This window comes from Schistocerca gregaria, chromosome 1 (assembly GCF_023897955.1).
Source record: "Schistocerca gregaria isolate iqSchGreg1 chromosome 1, iqSchGreg1.2, whole genome shotgun sequence".
In the NCBI taxonomy this organism is placed as follows: Eukaryota; Metazoa; Arthropoda; class Insecta; order Orthoptera; family Acrididae; genus Schistocerca; species Schistocerca gregaria.
Genome location: NC_064920.1, coordinates 940,059,567 through 940,082,553, shown reverse-complemented (window position 1 = coordinate 940,082,553; position 22,987 = coordinate 940,059,567). Strand labels below are relative to the sequence as shown.

Below are 22,987 nucleotides of genomic sequence, written 5' to 3'. Positions count from 1 at the left end.
TTGATGTTCATCTTATATCCTCCTTTCAAGACACTGTCCATTCCGTTCAACTGCTCTTCCAAGTCCTTTGCTGTTTCTGATTATTTATTGCAAAAAGAATTTGAAAAGGTATGTGAGAGGGAAAGGTGTGAGAGTGATCCCTTAAAGGTTATTGGACAAATTAAAATGATGGTCTAGGAAATGGTTCAGAACAATACCCTGTTCAAGGTATTAAAGTATTAGGATTTTAGTGAAACTGTAAGTCAACTGTGGATTTATCATTAAAAGAAAAGAGGGCATATAATTGAGTGCTGAAAGAAATTGAGAAAGTTTTCTTGGATACACCAGGAAAGATTATAAGACATGACCACTGATTAGAAGGCACTGAACATGAACCATTTTTCATGTTACCTTATTCAACTCTTAACGCCAAGAAAGCTGAAACCCAAAAATAAATTTACAGGATGGTTGAATGAAGGTATAGTCCTCACAATAACTCGTTAATAATAGTCAGCCAACAAGATGGAGGAGTACAAAGGGTTACTGATGCTGCCACTCTAAATAAAATTGTAAAATAAGGACAGACCATCTTGGAAACATAGATGAAACACTTCAAAAATTCTCTAATGTTTGATTCAGGACCTGTCTGGATGTGATTGTTGGCAATTGATAGGTGTAGATCAGATTAGAATCATGGAAGTTCATTGCTTTTATCTGACGAAAGTGTTGTTATTACAAAGTAGTGCCTTTCAGGTTTATCACTTCTGTATCGATGCTTATAAGTGAACTTTACAGAATTTTGGGGAAAAAAATAACATCACAGATTACTATGTATGTGGATGATTTATTGATAGTCACTTGAATTTGGCAAGAACATTTAGTAACTAAGGATAAAATGTTCAAAGCATTAATAAAAAGAGAGATGACACTAAAAAAAGTGAGTTTATACGATAGTCTTTTACAACAATTCAGGTAGAGGTCAAAACACAGTTACCATTTTTTTCAAGATGATTGTTGGTAATGTTTTCTAATTTGGTAGCAAGCTATACATATAAAAATTAATAAGAAGAGACAAACTATAATTTTCACATTTTGATTTCAAGTGTGGAAGTTATGATGCATTTGAGGATCAAGGTCACTGGACAATGTCTTGTAAACAAATGGGTAGCACCACTCAAAATATAACAGTTAAAAGACAGGACTAGCGTACACATGGGGAGACATTTACTAAATTTTTGGCAATATAATGAAAGATTGAGGATGTCCACATTGAAACTGGTATCAGTGAACATTAGGCAGTTGTAATGATCACCAAAGTACAAAGGGCAACTAAAAGTAGACAGATTTATATGTTCAGTAACCTAGACAAAGGGGCAATAGTGTCGCATCTCTATCAAGTATTTGAAACTTTTAGCTCAGGACAGGAGCAGATAGAGGAATTATGGCAACAGTTCTAAAGAACATTTTACCATGCACTGGATAGATATGTACATACCCGAACAGTTCATGATGGGAGGTATCAGCCATTGTATACAGACACTGTAAGGAAAATTCAAAAGAAACAGGCTACTGTGTAACAGGTGTAAAACATAATAAAGAGCTGCACATGGGAGAGGCTGAATCAGTGTGTTTGGTTATCAAGAGGGAAGCTCATGAAGCCTTCAGCAACTACTGTATCAGAATATTATGAAAAGATAGGCATTCTGGTTGTATGCACAACCTGTTAGTGGCACCAAAGTTAATGTCCAGACACTCATGGATGACATGAACTGTAATTGAGGATAGTAAATCAAAAGCAGAAATGCTTAATACCATTTTTAAATCCTTTTCAAACAAAACCAAGGAGTTATGTCCCAACTTCAATCATATTCACTGACAAGGTGACTGAAATAATATTCAGTGCCAGTGACACTGAGAAGCAGCTGAAATCGTTAAAATTGGATCCCCATAACATTTTATACAAATTAGTGGCTGAGTTAGTGCCTACTTTAACCTTAACACACTGCAGATCCCTCAAACAAAAAACTGTGTCACATTGTTAGAAGAAATTGCAGGCCACACCTATCTACAATAAGAGCAGCAGAAGTGATCCAAAATAATGTCCAAAATCCTTGACATTCATCTGTTGTAGAATTTTTGAGTATATCCTGAGCTCTAATATTATGAGGTATCTCAAACAGAATGACCTCCATGGCAAGCAGCATGGATTCCGAAAACACTGATCGTATGAAACCCTACTCACTCTTTTCTCATGCCACAGGCAAAGTGGCGAGTGGTGATGTGTTTGCGACACTTGCTGCCTGATCTTACCTATTCGTCCTGTGAATGAACAAGTGGCCTTTACTTCAGCAGGATCGAAGCAGGCATATGGGGATAGTGGTTTGCTAATTATTGGGAGCTCCAATTTTAGGTGTTTTATGGAGGGGCCTTATCTGACATGTGAGGAGGCCTCATCTACATCTATCAAGCATGCAAGTTGAAGCTGATGTTGACACCAACAACACCAGTCGCTTGGGTTCAGAGTCCATCCTCAGTTCATACAGGCAGCTGAGGGAAGTAGTGAAGGCTGTTGGCCTCACACACAGGGTGCAAACAGAGCTCACAACTTGCAGCATCATTCCCAGAGCTGATCGGTGTCCTTTGGTTTGAATCTATGCAGAGGGTCTCAACCAAAGGGTTCATCGACTCTGTGACGGCCTTGGCTGCAGATTTTGGCCACGGATTTCTGGACCTGCGTTATTGAGTGGAGGATTATAGAACAAACCTTGACAGATCAGGGGTGCAGTGCACAGAGGAAGCAGCAGAGTATTTGTGGAGTGCACTTCCTTTTCTTTTAAGGCTAGCGGGTAGTCTGAGGTACTATGATAAGCACTTGCCAAATGCCATGCAGATAACAAAATTATACCACATTCACAGTGAGGAGGACACTTTGACAGTACAAATTTTGTCAGCAAATTGTTGAAGTAAATGTAACAAAGTTCCCAGATTTACTGCTCACCCGGAAATTACTCATGCTCAAATTAATCTTGAGACCAAGAACTGGCTGAAGCCTGAAATAAAAAGATCTGATATATTTAGCAATTCATGCAACACATATCAGAAAAACAGATTAGGCACCATAGGAGGGGGAGTGTGCATTGCAGTTGACAAAATTATTGTGTCTATTGAGGTTGAATTTGAGTGTGACAATGAAGTTAGCTGGTAATGTAAAACCGGTCTGGGTCAAATAAAGTTAATTCTTGGATGTTTTAACATGCCACCCAATTCCAATTTAACAATTTTAAAGTCATTGAAAGATAGCCTATGGTCAGTAGTAAGAAAATACCCAGAGCATGCAATATTTACTGGAGGTAACTTTAACCTGGACTGGGAGTCTATGGATTAATGGCAGGGTCTACAGACACAAAGTATTGCGAAGTACTTTTGAACATGTTTTACAAAAACTGTCCTGAGCACCTAGTTTGACAATCAACTTGCAATGGAAATATTTTAGACCTTGTAAATACAAACAGGCCTGACCTTACCGACGACATCAGTGTAGACACAGGGATAAATGAACATGATGTCATTATAGTGACTATGGTTACTAAAATTAATAAATCAATCAAGAAGGCTAGAAGAGTATTTCTGCTACAAAAGAGCAGATAAGCAGTTGTGAGCATCCCACTTAGACAGTGAAATGACATCATTTCCTAGTATGATGGACACAGAGGAATTATGGGCAAAGTTTAAATGGGTCGTAACTAGTGCTGTGGAGAAATATGTGCTGAGGAAGTGGATTAAGGATGGAAAAGATCCACCTTGGCTTAACAATAAAATTTGGATAATGTGAGGAAGCAAAGGCTGTTGCATTTGGTTCAAAAGAGAATGAGCAAATGACGACAGGCTAAAGTTAGCAGAGAATTGTGCGTCTGTAAAAAGATCAATGTGCTAAGCATGAAACAACTACCACTGTCATTCCTTGAGCAAAACATCATGCCAAAAACCAGAGATAATTCTGGTAGTAAATGAAACTGTAAGTTGGTCTACAAGTTTTACCTAGTCACTTGATGACGAGTCTGGTGTAGTAGTAGAATATTGCAAAAGGAAAGTAAAAGTTTTTAAATTTGTTTTTAAGAAACTGTTCATGCAGGAGAATCATACGAATGTACTGTCATTTGACCACCACACAGACTCCCATATGGAGGGCATACCGTGTGTAGAGAAACAACTAGAAGAGTTGAAAAACCAATAAGTCACCAGGTCTAGATGGAATCCCAATTAGGTTTAACAAAGAGTATTCTATGACATTGGCCCCATACTTAGTTTGCATTTAACATGAATCTCTCACTCAGCGCAAAGTCCCAAGTGACTGGAAAAAAGACAAGTGACTCCTGTATATAAGAAGGGCAAGAGAATGGACTTGCACAATTACAGACCAATATCCGTAACATTGAGTTGTTACAGAATCCTTCAAAATATTCTCGTTTGAATATAATACATTTCCTTGTGAAGGAAAAGCTTCTGTTCGTGATTCAGCATGGCTTAGGAAGCATCGCTCGTGCAAAACTCAGCTCGCCCTTTTCTCACATGATATTCTGCGAATTATAGATCACAAGAAACAGGCAGATTCTGCATTCCTACATTTCCAAAAAACATTTAGCACTGTGAACCACTGTAGACTGTTAACAAAGGTACGAGCAAACAGAACAGGTTCCAAGATATGTGAGTGGCTCCAAGAATTCTTAAGTAACAGAATGCAGTATGCTGTCCTTGACAGCGAGTGTTGATCAGAGACGAGTGTATCATGATGAGTGCCCAAGCGAAGTGAGGTAGGATTACTGTTATGTTCTGTATACATAAATGATCAGGCAGATAGGGTCAGCAGCTAGCTATGTGAGGCTGTTTGCTGGTGGAGCTGTTATGTATGGGAACATGTCATCGTTGAGTGACTGTACGAGGATGCAAGATGACTGAGACAACATTTCTAATTATGTGATAAAATGGAACACCTACAGCTATCTTTATGATGTTATTTATTAAATGGCTACCAGTTTGATTGTTTCAGTACCACACCTTCTGGTAGTAACTGATACTGAGGGGAGTTAACTCCAACTGTACACATGATTGCATCAGTGGCCAACATCTATGAACTGGTTTTCACATACTACCTGTAACAATGATGTTGTGCCTGTGAAAATCAGTTCATAGATGTTGGTAACTAATGGAATTATGTATGCCATTGGCGTAAAACCCCTCAGCAACAGTTAAGGCCTGAAGATGGTATACTGAAGCACCAAAATTGGTGGTCATAAAATAAGTAACATTATAAGAATGGCTGTAGGTGTTCCATTTTATTACATAAGTGAATGGTTGAAATCCCTTAAAACTGCAATCAAAAGGATACACATACAAAAAAATTTCCAGTTGGCATGATGTATGGCAACTAGCTATAAATGCAGAAAAGTGGAAGTTAATGCAGACGAGTAGGAAAAACAAATCCATTATGTTCGAATACAGCATTAGGAGTGTGCTGCTTGACAGAGTCACATCGATTAAATATCTAGGCGCAGCACTGTAAAGCAATATGAAATAGAACAAGCATGTAAGGCCTGTAGTACGGAAGGCGAATGGCCAACTCTGGTTTATTGGGAGAATTTTAGTGAGTGAAGTTCACCTGTCAAGGAGACCACATATAGAACACAAGTACGGCTTATTCTTGAATACTGCTTGAATGTTTTGGGTCTGCAACAGGCCAGAATAAAGAAAAACATAAAAACAATTCAGAGGTGGGCTGCTAGATTTGTTACTGGTAGGTTCAAACAACATGCAAGTATTATGGAGATGTTTCAGAACTCAAATGGGAATCCCTGGAGAACAGATTAGATGTACTTTTCGTTTCAACTGATCCACAGCGAGGAGATCCTCTTGGGTATGCAACATGTCAGCAAACAAAAATACACAATACATAATTACAAAACAAGAAGAGATATGCTAATGTACATTTCACAGATCCTACAAGACTGCCCTTGTTACATTTAAAAGGACATATAACTAGTCACCTAATATTCAATGTTCAATACACTCAGGTGTATATGACAATTTTTAAGCTATTATAACCTTGAATCATTGAATAAGAAAGATAAAATAAAAAACATTTTACAGCAGTTATTTACAATGACTGCATTACTGCAGGAAAAAAATTTGTACAGAAGTCAGGCTGTAAGCCAATTCACATTGTGTGGTGCTATTAATAACGTATATGTGTCAATTGGTTCTGCCAGGAAATGTATCAACTGGAGTAGAACGAGCTCGCCACCAATAAATCCTTTCTTCTCAAACTGAACTTTATTATTAGTTAAACTTTTTATGGTTGTTGGCATGTTACTGAAAATATGTATTTCTGAATAGTGGACACCTTTCTGAACCAAAGTAAGTGACTTTAAATCTTTGTGAAAGTTATTCTTATTTCTAGTATTGACTCCATGGGCAGAGCGCTACTGGTTTGGGGGGGGGGGGGGGAATTAATGACAAATTTCATTAATGAATAAATATACTGAGAAGCAGTGGTTAGTATCCCCAGTTCTTGAGTTCACACCACAAATAATTTGTATTGCATATTTTTGATGTCAGAAAACTTCAGCTTGGCTTGATGAGTTACCCCAGAAAATAATCCCATATGAAATTGTGGGATGGAAATAACAATAGTCAACTACCTCTCATTGTGTCCTGAAATGAGGAATGTCTTACCCACTACGTTTCCCACATGTCCCACAGTGGTATTCTGCCACCCACTGATCCTAAAAATATCTTCATCCATCCCTATGCAACCACTGCTCCCAACCCGTTGCCTCATGGCTCACATCCCTGTAATAGACCTAGGTGCAAGACCTGTCCCATACATCCTCCCACCACCATCACAACCACCACCTACTCCAGTCACAAGCATTACCTATCCTATCAAAGGCAGGGCTACCTGTGAAAACAGTCAGGTTATCTACAAGCTAAACTGCAGCCACTGAGTTGTGGTCTTTGTGAACATGACAACCAACAAGCTGTCTGTCTGCAGAAGTAGCCACAGACAAACTGTAGCCAAGAAAAAGCTGGACCACCCAGATGCTGAGCGTGCTGCCCAACATGACTTTCTTCATTTCAATAATTGCTTCACAGCCAGTGCCATCTGGATCCTTCCCACCAACAGCAGCTTTTCTGAATTGCACAAATGGTAACTTTCCCTGCAATACATGCTACATTCCCATAACCCTCCAGGCCTCAACTTTTGTTAGTCATTGCCCTTTCCCTGTTCCCATTTCAGCACTAAACAGCCCTCTGTTCCACCAACACATCCAAAGCCTTTTTACTTCTCTTCTTTTCTTCTACCCCCCCCCCCCCTCCCCAAATGCACATAGCTTCTCTATTATCTCCCCATCTTGTCCCTGCATGCTCCCACAAGCAGCACTTTACCATCACCCATCCCTACCCTGCTATCCCTCCTCCTCCCTGCCCCAGCCTCCTCCTTTACCCCCACCACCTGGTTGCTTCTCCCATCATGTGCTGCTGCTCATAGTCTGGTCTCAGCAGCCTGAGACTGTGGTCATGTGTGTGTGTGATGAGTTGTTTGTTTCTTGGTGTGTGTGTGTGTGTGTGTGTGTGTGTGTGTGTGTGTGTGTGTGTGTGTGCGCACCTTGATTTTTCACTGTTTTATTTATGTTATGGTCAAATGGTCTTAAATTTTTGAGAATGTAGGTAAAACTGAAATTGGACAGAAGGTTGATGGTATTTCTTTATCTACTTCCTAATACAATGGCTTAAGTTCAGTATATTTCACCTACTCAGGAAATCTACCACTGATAAAAGACTGGTTACACAAATAAGTTAAAATGTCACTACACTCAGAGGCACAATGTTTAATCAACTCTGTGGATATATTATCATTACCATTAGAAGTTTTTGATTTTAAGAGTGTTATGGTGGACATTACTTCTACTGGTGTTGTGAGAGTCTTAAGTCATATTACAGTAGTTACCTGTAGAGAATGGTCCGAGATATTTCACAGCAGAATCTACTGAACTTGACAACTTCATTTTTCTGCAACAATTATGAAATACTTGCTGAAAAGTTCAGCATCCCAACATAAGCGCACAATAACCCTGAAAGACTGGTCTGATGTGGGGGGCAGAGGGGTGAAGTGGACTGCGGTAGTCATCATGGGGTTGTGGACCACGGCAGCTGCTGCGGGGATGGAGCCTCTCCGCCGTTTCTAGGCCCCCGGTTACCATACAATACAGTACAGTACAATACAATACAATACAATACAATACAATGAGGTAGAAGAGACCCCAACTGGGATAATACTGAGAATGTGTTGGTGAAGTATGAAGTTGAAACAGGTGACGTATGAATTTGAAACAACATTTAGACCTACCAAGTAAATAAAAGAATGCTTGAGAATGGCAAAAGATGTGTGGTATTCACCAATGACACATGGTGTGTGTGGAATTCCATATAGTTGTGGACAAGTATACAGCGAATCACAAAAAGCAGTATTAACATCCCTTAGCCATATGTAAAAGAAATTGCTGCCTGGTAAAACTGATAAAATAGCCATAGATTAGATTCGATTCCATTTTCATTCCATAGACCTAAAAATGAGATGATTATTGTTTTTGGACCATGTCAGAAAGTATAACATCAAAAACATGTGAATATAATACTTAGTATTGTGATAAATTTTCTGGAGTAGTCAAAATAGGTGAATACATTAGCGAACTGGAAATGCTAATATTTACAGAATTAAAACACTATCAGAATGAAACATTGTTATGCACTTTTAATAAATTTATCATACACAAAATACCTAAACTTGGATGTTGTGACCAAGTGCTGTCAAAACTGAAATTTAAGAGACATTTTTACTTAAGGTAGTCTAAGAGTCTCTGTTAAGATATTCATCTACAGATTAGGAGTTGCCCATCAAAATGTCTTTCAAACTCTGTTCAAACTGTTCTTTATCTGAAACCAATTTTTTAATGTTTGCTGCCAATTAATTGAAAAAGGTGTGTTCCTGAATACTGGACCCCTTTTTGGACCAAGGTAAGTGATTTTAGGACTTTATGTAGAGTGTTCTTGTCAGGGAACAGTTTTATATACTGACCATGACCTCTCAACCAAGAAGTTTTAAGTGAGGTAAACAATGGCAGTGGAAGCTTACAATGTATTATCTACCCTTTGTCAAAGTCACTTATGTCTTTGCTGCTGATCCGTGTATATACTTTTCTTACTGGTTCAGCCTAAACCATTGGAGGACTCCCTTTCTGGCATTTTTCTTCACCTGAATTTTTCCACACATCTTTCATGTAAACCTTGTGCATATCTCCACCTCCACCTCCCCCCTCCCCTCCCCCCACTCACACTCACTCACTCTCTCTCTCTCTCTCTCTCTCTCTCTCTCTCTCTCTCTCTCTCTCTCACACACACACACACACACACACACACACACACACACACACACAAAAGCTCCCTCCCTCCTATCTATCTCTGTTTTGTGCATGTAACCTCAACAGGTGTCTGTAGAGGACCATGTGTCTCATTCTCTTTCATGCATCCTATTAACATGCAGTTTCCTGAAGATAAATGCCAACTATCCCATGGATGCCTGCTTATTAAAGTTTCAAGAACTGATGTGAAGCAAGGATTTTAATAAAATGCTTCCATCTAAGGAATTGTTCTTTCTACCTTCCACGCGTGACTGAACTGAGAAAAAATTCTAATATGTAGTACAATGGGAAACATGCATTTCACAATAGTCTGTAGAGTGTAGATGCATATGTAGACTGCTTCAGCAGTCGTTTTCAATGGAACAATAACCATCCTCATGCAGCTAGACTGTGCGAAGAAAAACTATAGGAAACAGAAAATGGAATAACTTAAAACAGGCTATTGGATTAATCACACTTGTTTTCAGTCAGAAGTTCAATATCTTTCCCAATGGCAACATGTCATTCACTGCCAAAAAAAATGAACTATATTTAATGACAAAACTGGCGGTAATCATTTTTAAATTATATAAAATGATAAAAAAATCACATCAAATCTAAAGAACACATTCTAATACAGACTTTAATGCAACAAATTAACTCATGTGAATATATATACAGAGCTACAGTGCTAGGATACCTGGAGTAATTTCACATTTGAAGGAAAATCACCCGTCAATAGTTCCTCACGAAGTAATCTGGAAAGTTATTAAAAAAAAGCATTGTAAAAATAAATAAAGGATAGTTGTACTATTCACATAACTTTGAAATAAATTACTTACATAATCATTGAGCAACAAATGTAGATAAGAAAATCAAAGCGATGCTCATCAGCAAATAGAGAGTCCCAAATCCTAAGGACATCTGGCAAAGGAAATTCTTGAGACAAAAGTAGTGTCAGCCACCTGAAACATGAAGCTCCTGCTATAATAATGCTGAAATTCAATGGTCTGTGATCAAGTTTTTTTAGACATAAGTGTAATATGAATGTGGATTAGTTATCACTGACATAATGTCTGTTGGATAATATGATTTTTATAAATCATATACTGGAAAACCCAGGATGGAATAACAACAATACAAAACGAACAGATGGCTACTAAACACATAGAAAAGGTCGGTCTGTGACACTTATGCCAGGAGTTTCTAAATCATTTAATTTCCTGTTTTAAGTAATTAGACAGCAGGAGTATCATTAAAGTATTATTATCCATATTTCATAAGACAATGAACAGTTGTGGAGGGTACTTCATGTCCATGCTGTGAATGAGAAAGGCAGAGTATTCTCCCTGTCTTTAAGATCTTTTCCTTATTGTTTCTTTTATTTGCACTGTGTAATTCAAGTAGAATAAGTGTTAAGAGACATCTTCATCTATATCTACGATCTACAAACCACAGTGAGGTGCATGGCAGAGGGTAAGTCCCACTATACCAGTTATTAGGGTTTCTTCCTGTTCCATTCACATGTGGATCGCACGAAGAATGATTGATTGAATGCCTTTGTATATACAGTAATTATTCTAGTCTTATCCTTATGAACCCAATGTGAGTGGTACATAGGGGATTGTAGTATATTCCTACACTAATCACTTAAAGCTAATTCTTGAAATTTTGTTAATAGACTTTTTCGGGATAGTTTACATCTACCTTCAAGAGTCTTCCAGTTCAGTTCCTTCAGTCTCTCTGCGACACTCTCACATGGATTAAACAATCATGTGACCATTCTTGCTTCTCTTCTCCATATATGTTCAATATCCCCAGTTAGTCCCATCTGGTATGGGTCCCACACACTTCAATAATATTCAAGAATCAGTCACGCGAGTCATTCACAAGCAATCTTCTTTGTAAATTGATTGCACTTCCACAGTATTCTACCCATAAACCGATTGTTTTTGTTGTTGTTGGTTGGTTTGAGTGAGGAGACCAAACAGCAATGTCATGGGTCCCTTGGATTAGGGAAGGATGGGGATGGAAGTTGGTCATGGCATTTCACAAGAACCATCCCAGCATCTTCCTGAAGCAATTTAGGTTAATCACGGAAAACCTAACTCAGTACAGCTGGACGCAGGTTTGAACCACTGTCCTCCCGAATGCGAGTCCAATGTGCTAACCACATCGCTCGGTCAGTAAACTGAAATCTACCACCTGCTTTACACATGTGTGAAGCTATGCGATCACTGCATTTCAAATCCCTACAAAGTGTTGCACTCAGATATTTGTATGAGTTCGTCGATTCCAACTATTATGACTCATTGGTATTATAGCCATAGGATACTACGAGAAGGAAAGTTGCTACTCACCATATAGTGGATGTGCTGAGTCGCAGACAGGCACAACAAAAGACTAAGCTTACAGCCATTAAGGCCTTCGTCAACGATAGACAGACATACGCACACACCCACACACACACGTAACTCTCACACACATGTGAGAGTCTTTTTGTTGTGCCTATTTGCATCTCAGCATCTCCTCTATACAGTGAGCAGCAACTGTCCTCCTAATATTGTTAAATTCCATCCTGGATTTTCCATTGTTTAATTTTAGTCATAGGACACTAGATTTTTTCATTTTGTGAAGTGCAAAATTTTACATTTCGGAACATTTAGAGCAAGTTGCCAATCTCTGCACCATTGGGAAATCTTATCAAGATCTGACTCAATATTCAAGTCAGAAAAGTATTGGCAGTCAAACCAAAGCTGACTCCTGGCTGGCAGTTGAGAAGCTGCAGTTCATATCCATAATGCATCTCTTACATGCTCTTTGGGATATTCATGAAATGACTCAATATATGCAATAGATACCTTCACCTTTGGGAAATTCATTCAACAGAGCCACACACAAGTTCAAGTAAGTAGCACTTCAAGAATGCAGACTTTACTGACAACAAAAGAACTGTACCAGCAAAGTGTGATCTGATGGTCACAACAAGAAAACAGGAAAGACCTACAGTAAAATGAGATGGGAAAGCTTCAAGTAACTGGAGAGTGTAATGCAAGAAGCGGAAGAAATGACAGAGGGATAAGCAAAAGTACAAAGCAAGCTGATAGCTTTATGGGAAGTGTGAGGGCAATGATATGAAGCAAAGAAGTCAACCAGCGAAGTTAAAAGGTTATATATCAAACATATTATACACCTATTCTGTTGGGTACTGCAGAAATCTGAGTCATGAAGGATAGTTTTTGAAAATCTGAATAGGTGCAACAAAAACTAAAATGATGAAAAATAGAAGTGTTAGGAAGATATTGATGGAAAAAGGCAACGTATGAGACAAGGATGCCTTGGAAAATCCACGGGATAAAGGTGGAGGACAAGAGACTAAGGGAAGGCCAAGGAACAAGTGACTATGTAAAATGAGTGGAAGAAAGCATTCAAAAGAGAGAAGACTGGGTCACAGTAGTGACAGAGAGATAGTGGCAAGACCAAAGAATTGGAGAGGCTTTGTTTTCCAAGCACAGCCTGTCAGTGGCAAGAAACTGTGTAAGATACAGATTATTACTATTAATTATTATTCCATCTCTAAACCTCTGGACATTAACAGTGTTCCTCAGACCATCAATGATAAAACGACTCTCGGTACACCTAACAGAGTGCATCCTCACATCAAGGCCACACCACCACCCAGCTGGTCTCCTTCCATAGTGCTCCAGTGTTTGGGAAACATGAGATGTAATTATTCAGGAAACTACAGAGGTATTAATCTATTAAAGAAAATTATTCTACATTCATTCATGAACCAATCTTAATGTTACTGATCCCACAATAAACTGCACCCTCCCTGTACTGAGTGGGACACAGACTGCTGGACATTTGCCATGCAGACCATTTGCTCTTGGCCTTCTATAGATGGATTATGTGTGTTGTAAGCTCTGCGGACAATAACTCTGCTTATGTCAGAGGATTTTATCACATTAAGGTCAGATATCAATCCTACAGTACAGCAGTTGAGCTTGGTCAACCTTGCACTGGCTGACTAGAAAAATTTTCTCTCTCGAAAATCATAACAAATACCTTGAAATGCTGCTCTGTGTGAGGGTACAAGCTGTGGCGGGATATTAGAGTGGCAGTTTTCCACCACAGAGCATGTGGCTGGTGGTTGCTACAGGGCCGTGGTGAGTCGCTAGCGATTACATGGCATTGGAAAAACGCGAGCGGAAGCTTGGCAGGGGAGCATATGGCCGTTTTGCACACTTGGAGGAATTTGTACACCAGAGAAAAATCGATAAAGACGGAACTAAGAGTGACACAGAGGTGTGAGTTGGCACTCATGGACAGAAAAATATGTAAAGCTAAATTATCTAGACGCTTCACAAAAATATATAATAGTTTAAAAGTTATTGTTGTATAAAAAATTATAAATTTATGAAAATTTGAAAGCTAATATCTTCGCAATGCTTTGGCCAATTGATATGAACAAGGTGTTTACAGATGTGACAAGCAGAGCTGCATCAAGCAATCAGTTGATTTAGCAGAATATGTACCTTTTTGAACGAGAGGTCGGAATATGGGACTTGACTGAGAGAAACTGTGTTGTAGGTAATAAATAAATTTAAAGAGATGATCTAGTGGCAGAATTCTAAAGTTTAAAGAAGTAGGTGAGTAGTTAAGTATGTATTTTTATTTGTTTAGTTATGTTTAGTATCAAAAATCTGGGAAAAGCAAAATCATGCAATAAAGCAAGAACAAAAACGAATATTCAAGAATTTGCAAGACACAGTCTCACAGAAACTTGATGACTTAGCCAAAAATTTTCGCACTGAAATTAATGAAAAATTGAATGATATGAAAACAAGGTAAAGCATGAAATACTTTCTGAAGTTAAGAGTAACATTAAGGAGTTACAACATAAGGCAGATTCTTTTAATGATCACGATCTACCAGAACAGCAAAATAAGAAAAATCACAGACGTAAACACAAACATTAAAGCCACACAAAACCAGTTGGTTTCGACAGTAAAAAGGTAACCACTGTCATTAACAAGCTAAATAAAGTCTGTGAAGGTGAAGAGCTTACTTTAAGAGTAGCAACATTAGAAGTTGACTTACCATGTGCTAATAAGGAGAGAGTGAAGATTAACGAGAATCTGAGTGATATCATTAGTCAAGCTGAAGCAGGTACGCTACATAAGGGTAACACCATTGCAGAGAAGTTAGTACGTGATTGTGTTACACACAGATGTAATAGAAAATGATATTCCGGAAAAAGAAAATGAAATCATGAACAAGGTAAACATTAACCTAAAAGCCATGGAAAATAGGATCTGCAATCGTTTAGAAGAAAATATTACTGGATCTTGAAATATGTATGTAAATAACACATGCTACAGTGAACAAACTGCTACCTGTTGGTATCTATTCACAAATTGTCACTAGTCCCACAGCAGGTACCAGTGATAGTTGCATATTTCAAAATATAAACTTAACCACAGCTCCAATATCTGGACAATTACCAGCCAGAATTACAGTTAACTACAATAACAATGTAAATAATGGTCGAAAATGCCGTGACTCTATCAACTATTTTTGCACAAAAAGGTTTGCTGTGACATCGACAATTTCCTACATTTATTACTTAAGGTAAAAAAATGAATCCTGTAATATTTATTAGAGCTTTTCATCATGTATTTCCACGCAACTGGACGGAAGCACAGAAAATCAGATTTGCCATGGGATATACGCAAGGTGATGTGCTCTTATGAGCAATTGAAGTGGCCAAGCGTTGCAGCACTTATATCCAATTTGAATGAGCTTTCTTCGACCAATACTGGTCTGAGGGAGTACAAGAAAGACTCAGACGTGAGGTTTTCAACCCTGCACCATTCAATGGCAAATATGGTAGTCTACATGGTTACTTTGAAAAATACCTGAACAAGACACGCTACCGGACGAACCCAATACCACAGGTAGACGTGTTAAAAATGTTGAAAAGTTGTTTACCATCGCACACTAGGGAAAAATTAGTCGCAACACCGGAGCACGACACTGAATATTTTCTGTCAGTGCTCGATTCTATCAACTTAATCTATGAGGAAAGACCTGTACCCAAAGAGCAACAGAAGGTCGGGAACAACAACAACAAGAACAACATAACTGTGTAAATAAGTCAGTAAAACGTGATTTAAACTCACAGCAAGGTTGGTACACACAAAAGCCAAGTTATATACCCAGCGGAAATGAGTACTGTAACAGGAACAGAAAAACAAATGATTTAAAAGAAATTTCCAAAACTATGGAGGTAACTTCAACGCACAAGTGAATTACAGTTCACCATCACAAGGCCCTATGCTGAATATGAATAGAAACTGTTAGCCGCAGCAGTGGCTGACGCGCACCAACAATGCCATACCTTACGCTGTACCGCATCCGACCTTTGGGCAGCAAAATAACTGCACAGCAGCAAACGACACTAATTGGAAAGTAAACACACAGTGCAACTCACTGAAATTTCTCCAGGTAATGAAATAAGTCACACTATGAGGTTGGAAAACACCAACTGGTCGTAGTTAAGCCCCAGGCTATTGACCTCTCAGGGAGTGGGGGCAAGGCAGAACTACACATTTCATAAGATTTGCCAAATGAGATGACATCAAGGATGATCTGTATGAGCATGAGCTGGATATAATAGAGTTAGATATAGTAGAATGAAGAATAAGTACAATCAGTCATTAAGGTGAAAATATTTAACATTAACACACAATTAATTTTAGATACAGGTTCAACTAACAACCTAATGTCAAATGCATTTTTTTGTGAATTGAAGAAGAGAGGCAAGTTCCCAACACTGTCTGTACAAAATTGCAAGGTGTAAACTACTGCAGGAGGTAAGACTAAATTGGTTAAACATCAGGCACTTATTCCAGTACAAACTGAACATTTTATGGTGACATGCAAGTTCCTTATAATTGACAAACTTATAGTTAATTGTCTTATTGGCATGGACACATTTAGAATGTACAAACCACAGACTGACATAGGTAATGGTAAATGCCACTTTCATGTGAAGGATCAGCTCTTTCCTATTGCTTTAGTCAAAAAACCTGATGAAAGTAACAAAAACAAACCAGACTCAAATGTAATAGTACAATATTCCTTTCCAGCTGCGTGTTTCACAATCAAATTTGATACCGAACAACAAGCGAACACTGAGGTTAGTTACGAAATGGTAGGGCAGAAACTAAGTGAATCACAGGCACTAAATGATATCCAACGACAAGAACTTTTTAACTTGTTATTTAAATATGCCAATGTTTTCGGCAAGAAGCCAGGAGTAATAAAAGACTATGAATATGAATTTGAAGTCTATCCACATGAGACATTTTGTGTGTAATATAGCCCTTTTCTATGGGCAAAATAAGAGGCAGTAAGGGAAGAGATCAATCATATGATTAAATGGGAAATTTTACGACCTTCATATTCACCCTATTGTAGACCAATATTACCAGTAAGCAAACCAGATGGTTCTGTAAGATTGGTTCTCGATAAGGCCAGACAACTTGGACAAACAGCATCTAAAGTTTTACAATACAAAATTTTTCACTATACTCGATCTTAAGATGTCCTACTGGCAAATAAAGCTCCACGAACAAAGTCAAAGATATATTGCATTTATTTGTGGGGGCAGAAGTTGCAAATTCCGTGCTGTACCTTTTGGACTGATGGACTGAACATTAGTGCAGGAGTGTTTATATATGCACTGGATAAGGTTTTAGGACCAGAATCGCTTAGTTAGTTAGTTAGTTATATTACTTGTTCCATGGATCATGAACACGATTCTTTCGTAATGATGTGGAACGTGTCAAAGTACACAAGATTCATTTATCCCAAATAATCACTGTCTATGTAGGCAACCTGCTAATAGCCACACCCACTTGGCTAGAATATATTAGGCTCATTGAACAGTTGCTTCAATGATTTGCAGATTACGGAGTAACAGCCAATTTAAAAAAGTCTGGTTTAGGTAGGGAGCAAGTCAAATTTTTAAGACACGTTGTGTCAGAACAAGGTATATTACCTGATCCAAAAAAACTTGATGCCACTCACAATTGGCCAGTTCCAAAGAATAAAAAACAGCTGAAAGCCTTTTAAAGACTAGCTTTGTTTTTTGTAAATTCGTACCAAAACAACAATGAACAGTGATGCATTGCTCAACTTGTTATGAAAAAATAGGCTTTGGTTATGGGATGCTAAGTGTCAAGAGGACTTTAATGACATTAAGCAAGCATAGTCAATGCAAAAATTCTTAGCCACCCTGATATGTCCAAGGATTTTTGTCTATGCACAGATGCCTCATCTCAAGGGCTGAGGGCATGCTTATTCCAGATGCAAGAGGAAGAAGGTAAGGAAGTAGCCAAGGTCATAAATTTTGCTAGTCACACATTATCAGAAGCGGAAAGATCTTACTCTGTGTCAGGATTGGAAAGTTTAGCAGTAATATGGGCATTTAAAAAATTTGAATATTTTTTTTGTGGGGCAAGAATACCAAAGTTTACTATGACCATTTCTTTTAACATTAACAGATTAGGTAGGTGATGTCTATATTTACAGGAATTCAATTTCGAAATCACTTATATTAAAGGAAGTCTGAATGTTACTGCAGTTGCCTTGTCTAGGCCACCACAAGGTTCAGAGGAATTTGGTGTGTTAACACAGCAAGGTGCAGAACTCAGAACGTTATTAATGCAAGGTACAACACAACAGTCTGATTACCACAAGTTTTGCAAGCAAATGAAAATTATACAACAGCAAGATCGCAGATGAAGTAAAGTCATACAACACCTTCAGCAAGATGAAGGTAGAAATGTAAGTAAATGGTACCAGGAGTACAAAGGCGTTTTGTTTCATAGGAAACATGAAAAATCTGATCATTGTGTGTGTGTGTGTGTGTGTGTGTGTGTGTGTGTGTGTTTTCCTGAAGATTATATCGACCAAATTATAAGCCACACACATCTACATCTACATCGATACTCTGCAAATCACATTTAAGTGCCTGGCAGAGGGTTCATCGAACCACCTTCACAATTCTCTATTATTCCAATCTTGTATAGCGCGCGGAAAGAACGAACACCTACATCTTTCCGTACAAGCTCTGATTTCCCTTATTTTATCGTGGTGATCATTTCTCCCTATGTAGGTCGGTGACAACAAAATATTTTAGAATTCGGAGGAGAAAGTTGGTGATTGGAATTTCGTGAGAAGATTCCATCGCAACGAAAAAGCCTTTCTTTTAATTATATCCTGTATCATTTCTGTGACACTCTCTCCCATATTTTGCAATAATAAAAAACATGCTGCCCTTCTTTGAACTTTTTTGAAGTATTCCGTCAGTCCTACCTAGTAATGATCCCATACCATGCAGCAGTATTCTAAAAGAGGACGGACAAGTGTAATTAGGCAATCTCCTTAGTAGATCTGTTGCATTTTGTAAGTGTCCTGTCAATAAAACGCAGTCCTTTGTTAGCCTTCCCCACAACATTTTCTGTGTGTTCCTTCCAATTTAACTGGTTCGTAATTGAAATACCTAGGTATTTAAATGAATTTATGGCCTCTGGATTAGACTGATTTATCATGTAACTGAAGTTTAACAAATTTCTTTTAGCACTCACGTGGATGACCTCACACTTTTCGTTATTTAGGGTCAACTGCCAATTTTCGCACCATTCAGATATCTTTTCTAAATCATTTTGCAATTTGTTTTGATCTTCTGATGACTTTATTAGTCGATAAATGACAGCGTCATCTGCAAACTACCTAAGACGGCTGCTCAGATTGTCTCCCAAATTGTTTATATAGATAAGGAACAGCAAAGGGCCTATAACACTACCTTGGGGAGCACCAGAAATCACTTCTCTTTTACTCAGTGACTTTCCATCAATTACCATGAACTGTGATGTCTCTGACAGGAAATCACAAATCCAGTCACATAACTGAGATGATATTCGATTAGCACGCAAATTCACTACAAGTTGCTAGCGTGGTACAGTGTCATGAAGTATAGGGACATTATGGAGTAGGCAAATATACTGAAAAAAATTGCAACAGTTTGTTATTTTTCAAATTTGAGAAGGTGAGCCCTAAAGGTTTAAGAAAGTGTGCAATATGTCAAAAATCAAAACAGTCCAATGTGTCAAAATATACTGAGCTGCACCGAATACTGACAAAAAAACCTTCTAGATATTGTATCCCTGGACATTGCTGGTCCACATCCAAGGAGTAAAGGAGGAGTAAGATACGTACTAGCACTATACGATATTTTCCTGAAACATGTCAAAATGTATGCCATTAAAAATGCAACAGCCACAAATATCAGAAAAGGAATTGAGGGAGACTATTTGAGAAGAGTAAGTAAACCAAAGGTATTACTAAATGATAATGCTTCATATTTCGTTGGGCAAAAGTGGAAACAATTTATGACCTCACAGGGTATAAAGCACACATTAGGAAGTCTTTTTCACCCAGAAGAAAACCCAGTAGAATGAATCTTTAAGGAGTTTAAACAGTTTATTAGGATATACACACCTCACAAACACACCCAATGGGTAGACTACTTAACTCGTTTCATGCAAGTGGTCAATAACCTTCCACATTCTTCAACAGGTTTCACACCTAAGGAATTGATGTTCCAGACAAAACAGACAAATGAGTGGGAGTTGGCTATACTAAAGGTACCCACTACAGAAATGACACTACAAGACAAATCAAACAAGCCACTAGAAAACAGGGCTGTGTATAGAAAGAAAATTTATAACAAGAAACTGAAACATGTTACACAATTTTTGAAGGGCAACAAGTTCCCTTGCAGACACACCCTAAAATGACAAAAATTGGCAAACTAAATAACAAGTGACAATTACTCTATTAGGGACCACACATCATTTCCAGAATACCATACCCTGGGAGGTACATATTAGCCTATGAGAAAACAGGGAGAGACAAGGGTCTCCACTCTCACAAAGATATAAAAGCCTTTATAGAATGATGAAATGCAGTAAATTTTTTTATCATAAGATAACTGTACACAGTGTACATAATTCTAAGCATAATTTTTCTTCTGGAGTGTATTTTAATATAAAGTAATGTGTATAGGCATAAGTAATCCTTTTGATTTGTACACATAGGCATAAAAATTAACATCAAGGAGAAGTAACACACTACTTCCTGCGAAGAGAAAGTATAAATGAAATTAGCTTACAGCTCAGCTGTCGCGCGCTCAAAAATATGTGCTGACATTAGCAGCAAGAGAGGAGTCATTGACCTGTGCGCATGCACAACAGACTGGCAGAAGGCACAATCAAAATAAGAATGCAATATGTACCTAACTTAAATAAAAAGTAAACGGAAATACTACGCAAATGTATCTACTATCTAAGAACTAGGGAACTTATTGATATATGTACACAGAAATTTAATTAAATACTAAGCTATATAAAACATATTTACAACCAAAAGGAAGCATGATGAAAAACTGTTTAAGACATGTAAGCTAAGGACAAATGAAAAACAAATACTGCAAGAAATGTAAGATAATTTTCTTTGCAGAGTAAATGATCATAAAGAGTAACAGAATAAGCGAATGTCTGTGAATTTAAACATTTGACCACTGAGCTGCACAATGCAATTAGTTTTAAGTTAGTTTTAAGTTTTTTTTCTTTCAGTGACCAGTGCATCATTACAGCACAGAAGAAGATAATTACGTCGAGAATAGCAGGTACCAAATGAAGAAACGGACCGCACCTCGAGTAAACAATTTAGTTATAAGGATACTTATAACAAAGGTCATACGGTAAATGAAATATGCATCATTGCAGTGTTTCTGTGACAATTATCAGTACCTATTCACTGCAGAGTATGCATAAACATTTAAGCATGAGATTTTACAAAAACCAGTTAATTGAATAATGACATTTCCAGGTATTTGAAAAAGATAAGTCTACGATGGTTAAACCGTCGTGTGTCACACTAACAAGTAACCTACATGTGAACTGAAGTAAAGAGCACTAGCACATGTAGAAACAACATGACACTTCGTCAATGATTAGTTGGTACACATTATTTCAGTGAACCAAAGCTCCATGGCAACTAGTCCATGACTGTACGAGTAACATTTCCTCATAAATCCTTGAACCAGTAGATGAGTATTTCCCTTTTTCCCCACACAAACAAAGGAGGTGGCGCCAAGCATGATTAGGCCAGCAATGTGCAATGTTTTAGTCCTATGTTCAATGTTTTTCTCCCTCCTCTACCTAAGAGAGAAATGAGATCCCATAATTGATAAAAGCCTATCTATAAAATGAGGCAAAAATGTATCACATGCTTGTATTGTGTCATAGAAATGAGATATGTAATTAATTTATATATGTGGTGTGAACAAAGATAAGTTGAAGCTAACAAACAAATTGTAGAAACAGAACCCAGTTAATGAAAATTTTTATGATGTTTTAAAACTTAAGAAATTTATGTTCATAATATAACCAATGGATGGAATGTCAGCCATACGTATAAGCTATCATGTTATGTATATTGTTGTAACTCAATACTTTGTAATGGTTCTTTATTTGCGAAACCATTACCACCCGCCACCCCTATTTTTCAATACTGTCGATTAATGAATATTTTTCTACGTAATGTCTCATATTTTTCACTCTATTCAAATTTGGTTTCATTTTTATATGTACGTACATCGATATTTTGAGATGTTGAAATCGATATATCATCTAGAGTGAATATCTTTGTACTTATTTTTATCTTTAATGCTGACTTGTGTCTTTTGGCACAGAAGCATACAGTGTAGTCAAGTTTGAGTGTTGAATATGAACACTCTTGACTTTGTGTTGGAAATGAAAAGATGAGTCTGAGTTGTGGACAACAAAAAATGTTGTGAGTTTTATTAAGAGCAGTAACGGCTGTGAAATTGTATGATGAAGTAATGTTTTGAACATGCGAAAGTATAAAAAGTATAATAAATGTGAAATTTTGTGAAAAGTGAGTGTCAAGAATTATTTTCAAGTGACTATTGTTTAAAAAAGTATGAAGCACATTGCAATGAAAAACATAAATCATCAAACTAATCCTGAAAGATTGACTTCGTAAATCCTTCAAGTTGGTGTAATTAACATCCAAGTGCCTTTCACACCAACAGCGACAGTCATGCTACCTAGACAACATTTTTAATTATGAGCCAAAGGTAGAGCAAGATCGTCGTTGGATTGCAAATACAAGATAAGTGATATTACTGTTAATTTTCTTCAGTGACTGTAATCAATTGATGTAGCAATACCTGCCACATTAAAAACCTTTTAGTTGCGCAATAAAAAGATCATACTTTGAGTGCGCAGCATGATAATTTTTGAATTAATTAACTGTTAGTGGAGGTATTGTTATAACTTGTATAAATTTTCATTGGAAACCAAACTCTATATGAAGAAATGAACTTCAAAGACAAGCAATTTATACAATGTTCTGGACGGCTGTACGTGTCTTTCAAAAAGTGCATGATCAAG

At 37.6% G+C, this 22,987-nt stretch overlaps 1 protein-coding gene across 2 annotated transcripts in view; it reads right to left on the bottom strand.

The window, feature by feature from the left end:
* Positions 1-22,987, bottom strand: part of LOC126275539 (TBC1 domain family member 13) — a 180,235-nt gene that overhangs the window by 63,986 nt on the left and 93,262 nt on the right. For both annotated transcript variants that reach the window (XR_007550600.1, XM_049977206.1), the window contains exons 8-9: positions 10,277-10,399; positions 10,135-10,192 (exon numbers count right to left, since the gene is read on the bottom strand). Coding sequence is in view for 1 of the 2 variants with exons in the window: in XM_049977206.1 (XP_049833163.1) it covers positions 10,135-10,192; positions 10,277-10,399 (181 nt within the window). In the remaining variant the exon portion in view is untranslated. The remainder of the gene's footprint in view (positions 1-10,134; positions 10,193-10,276; positions 10,400-22,987) is intronic.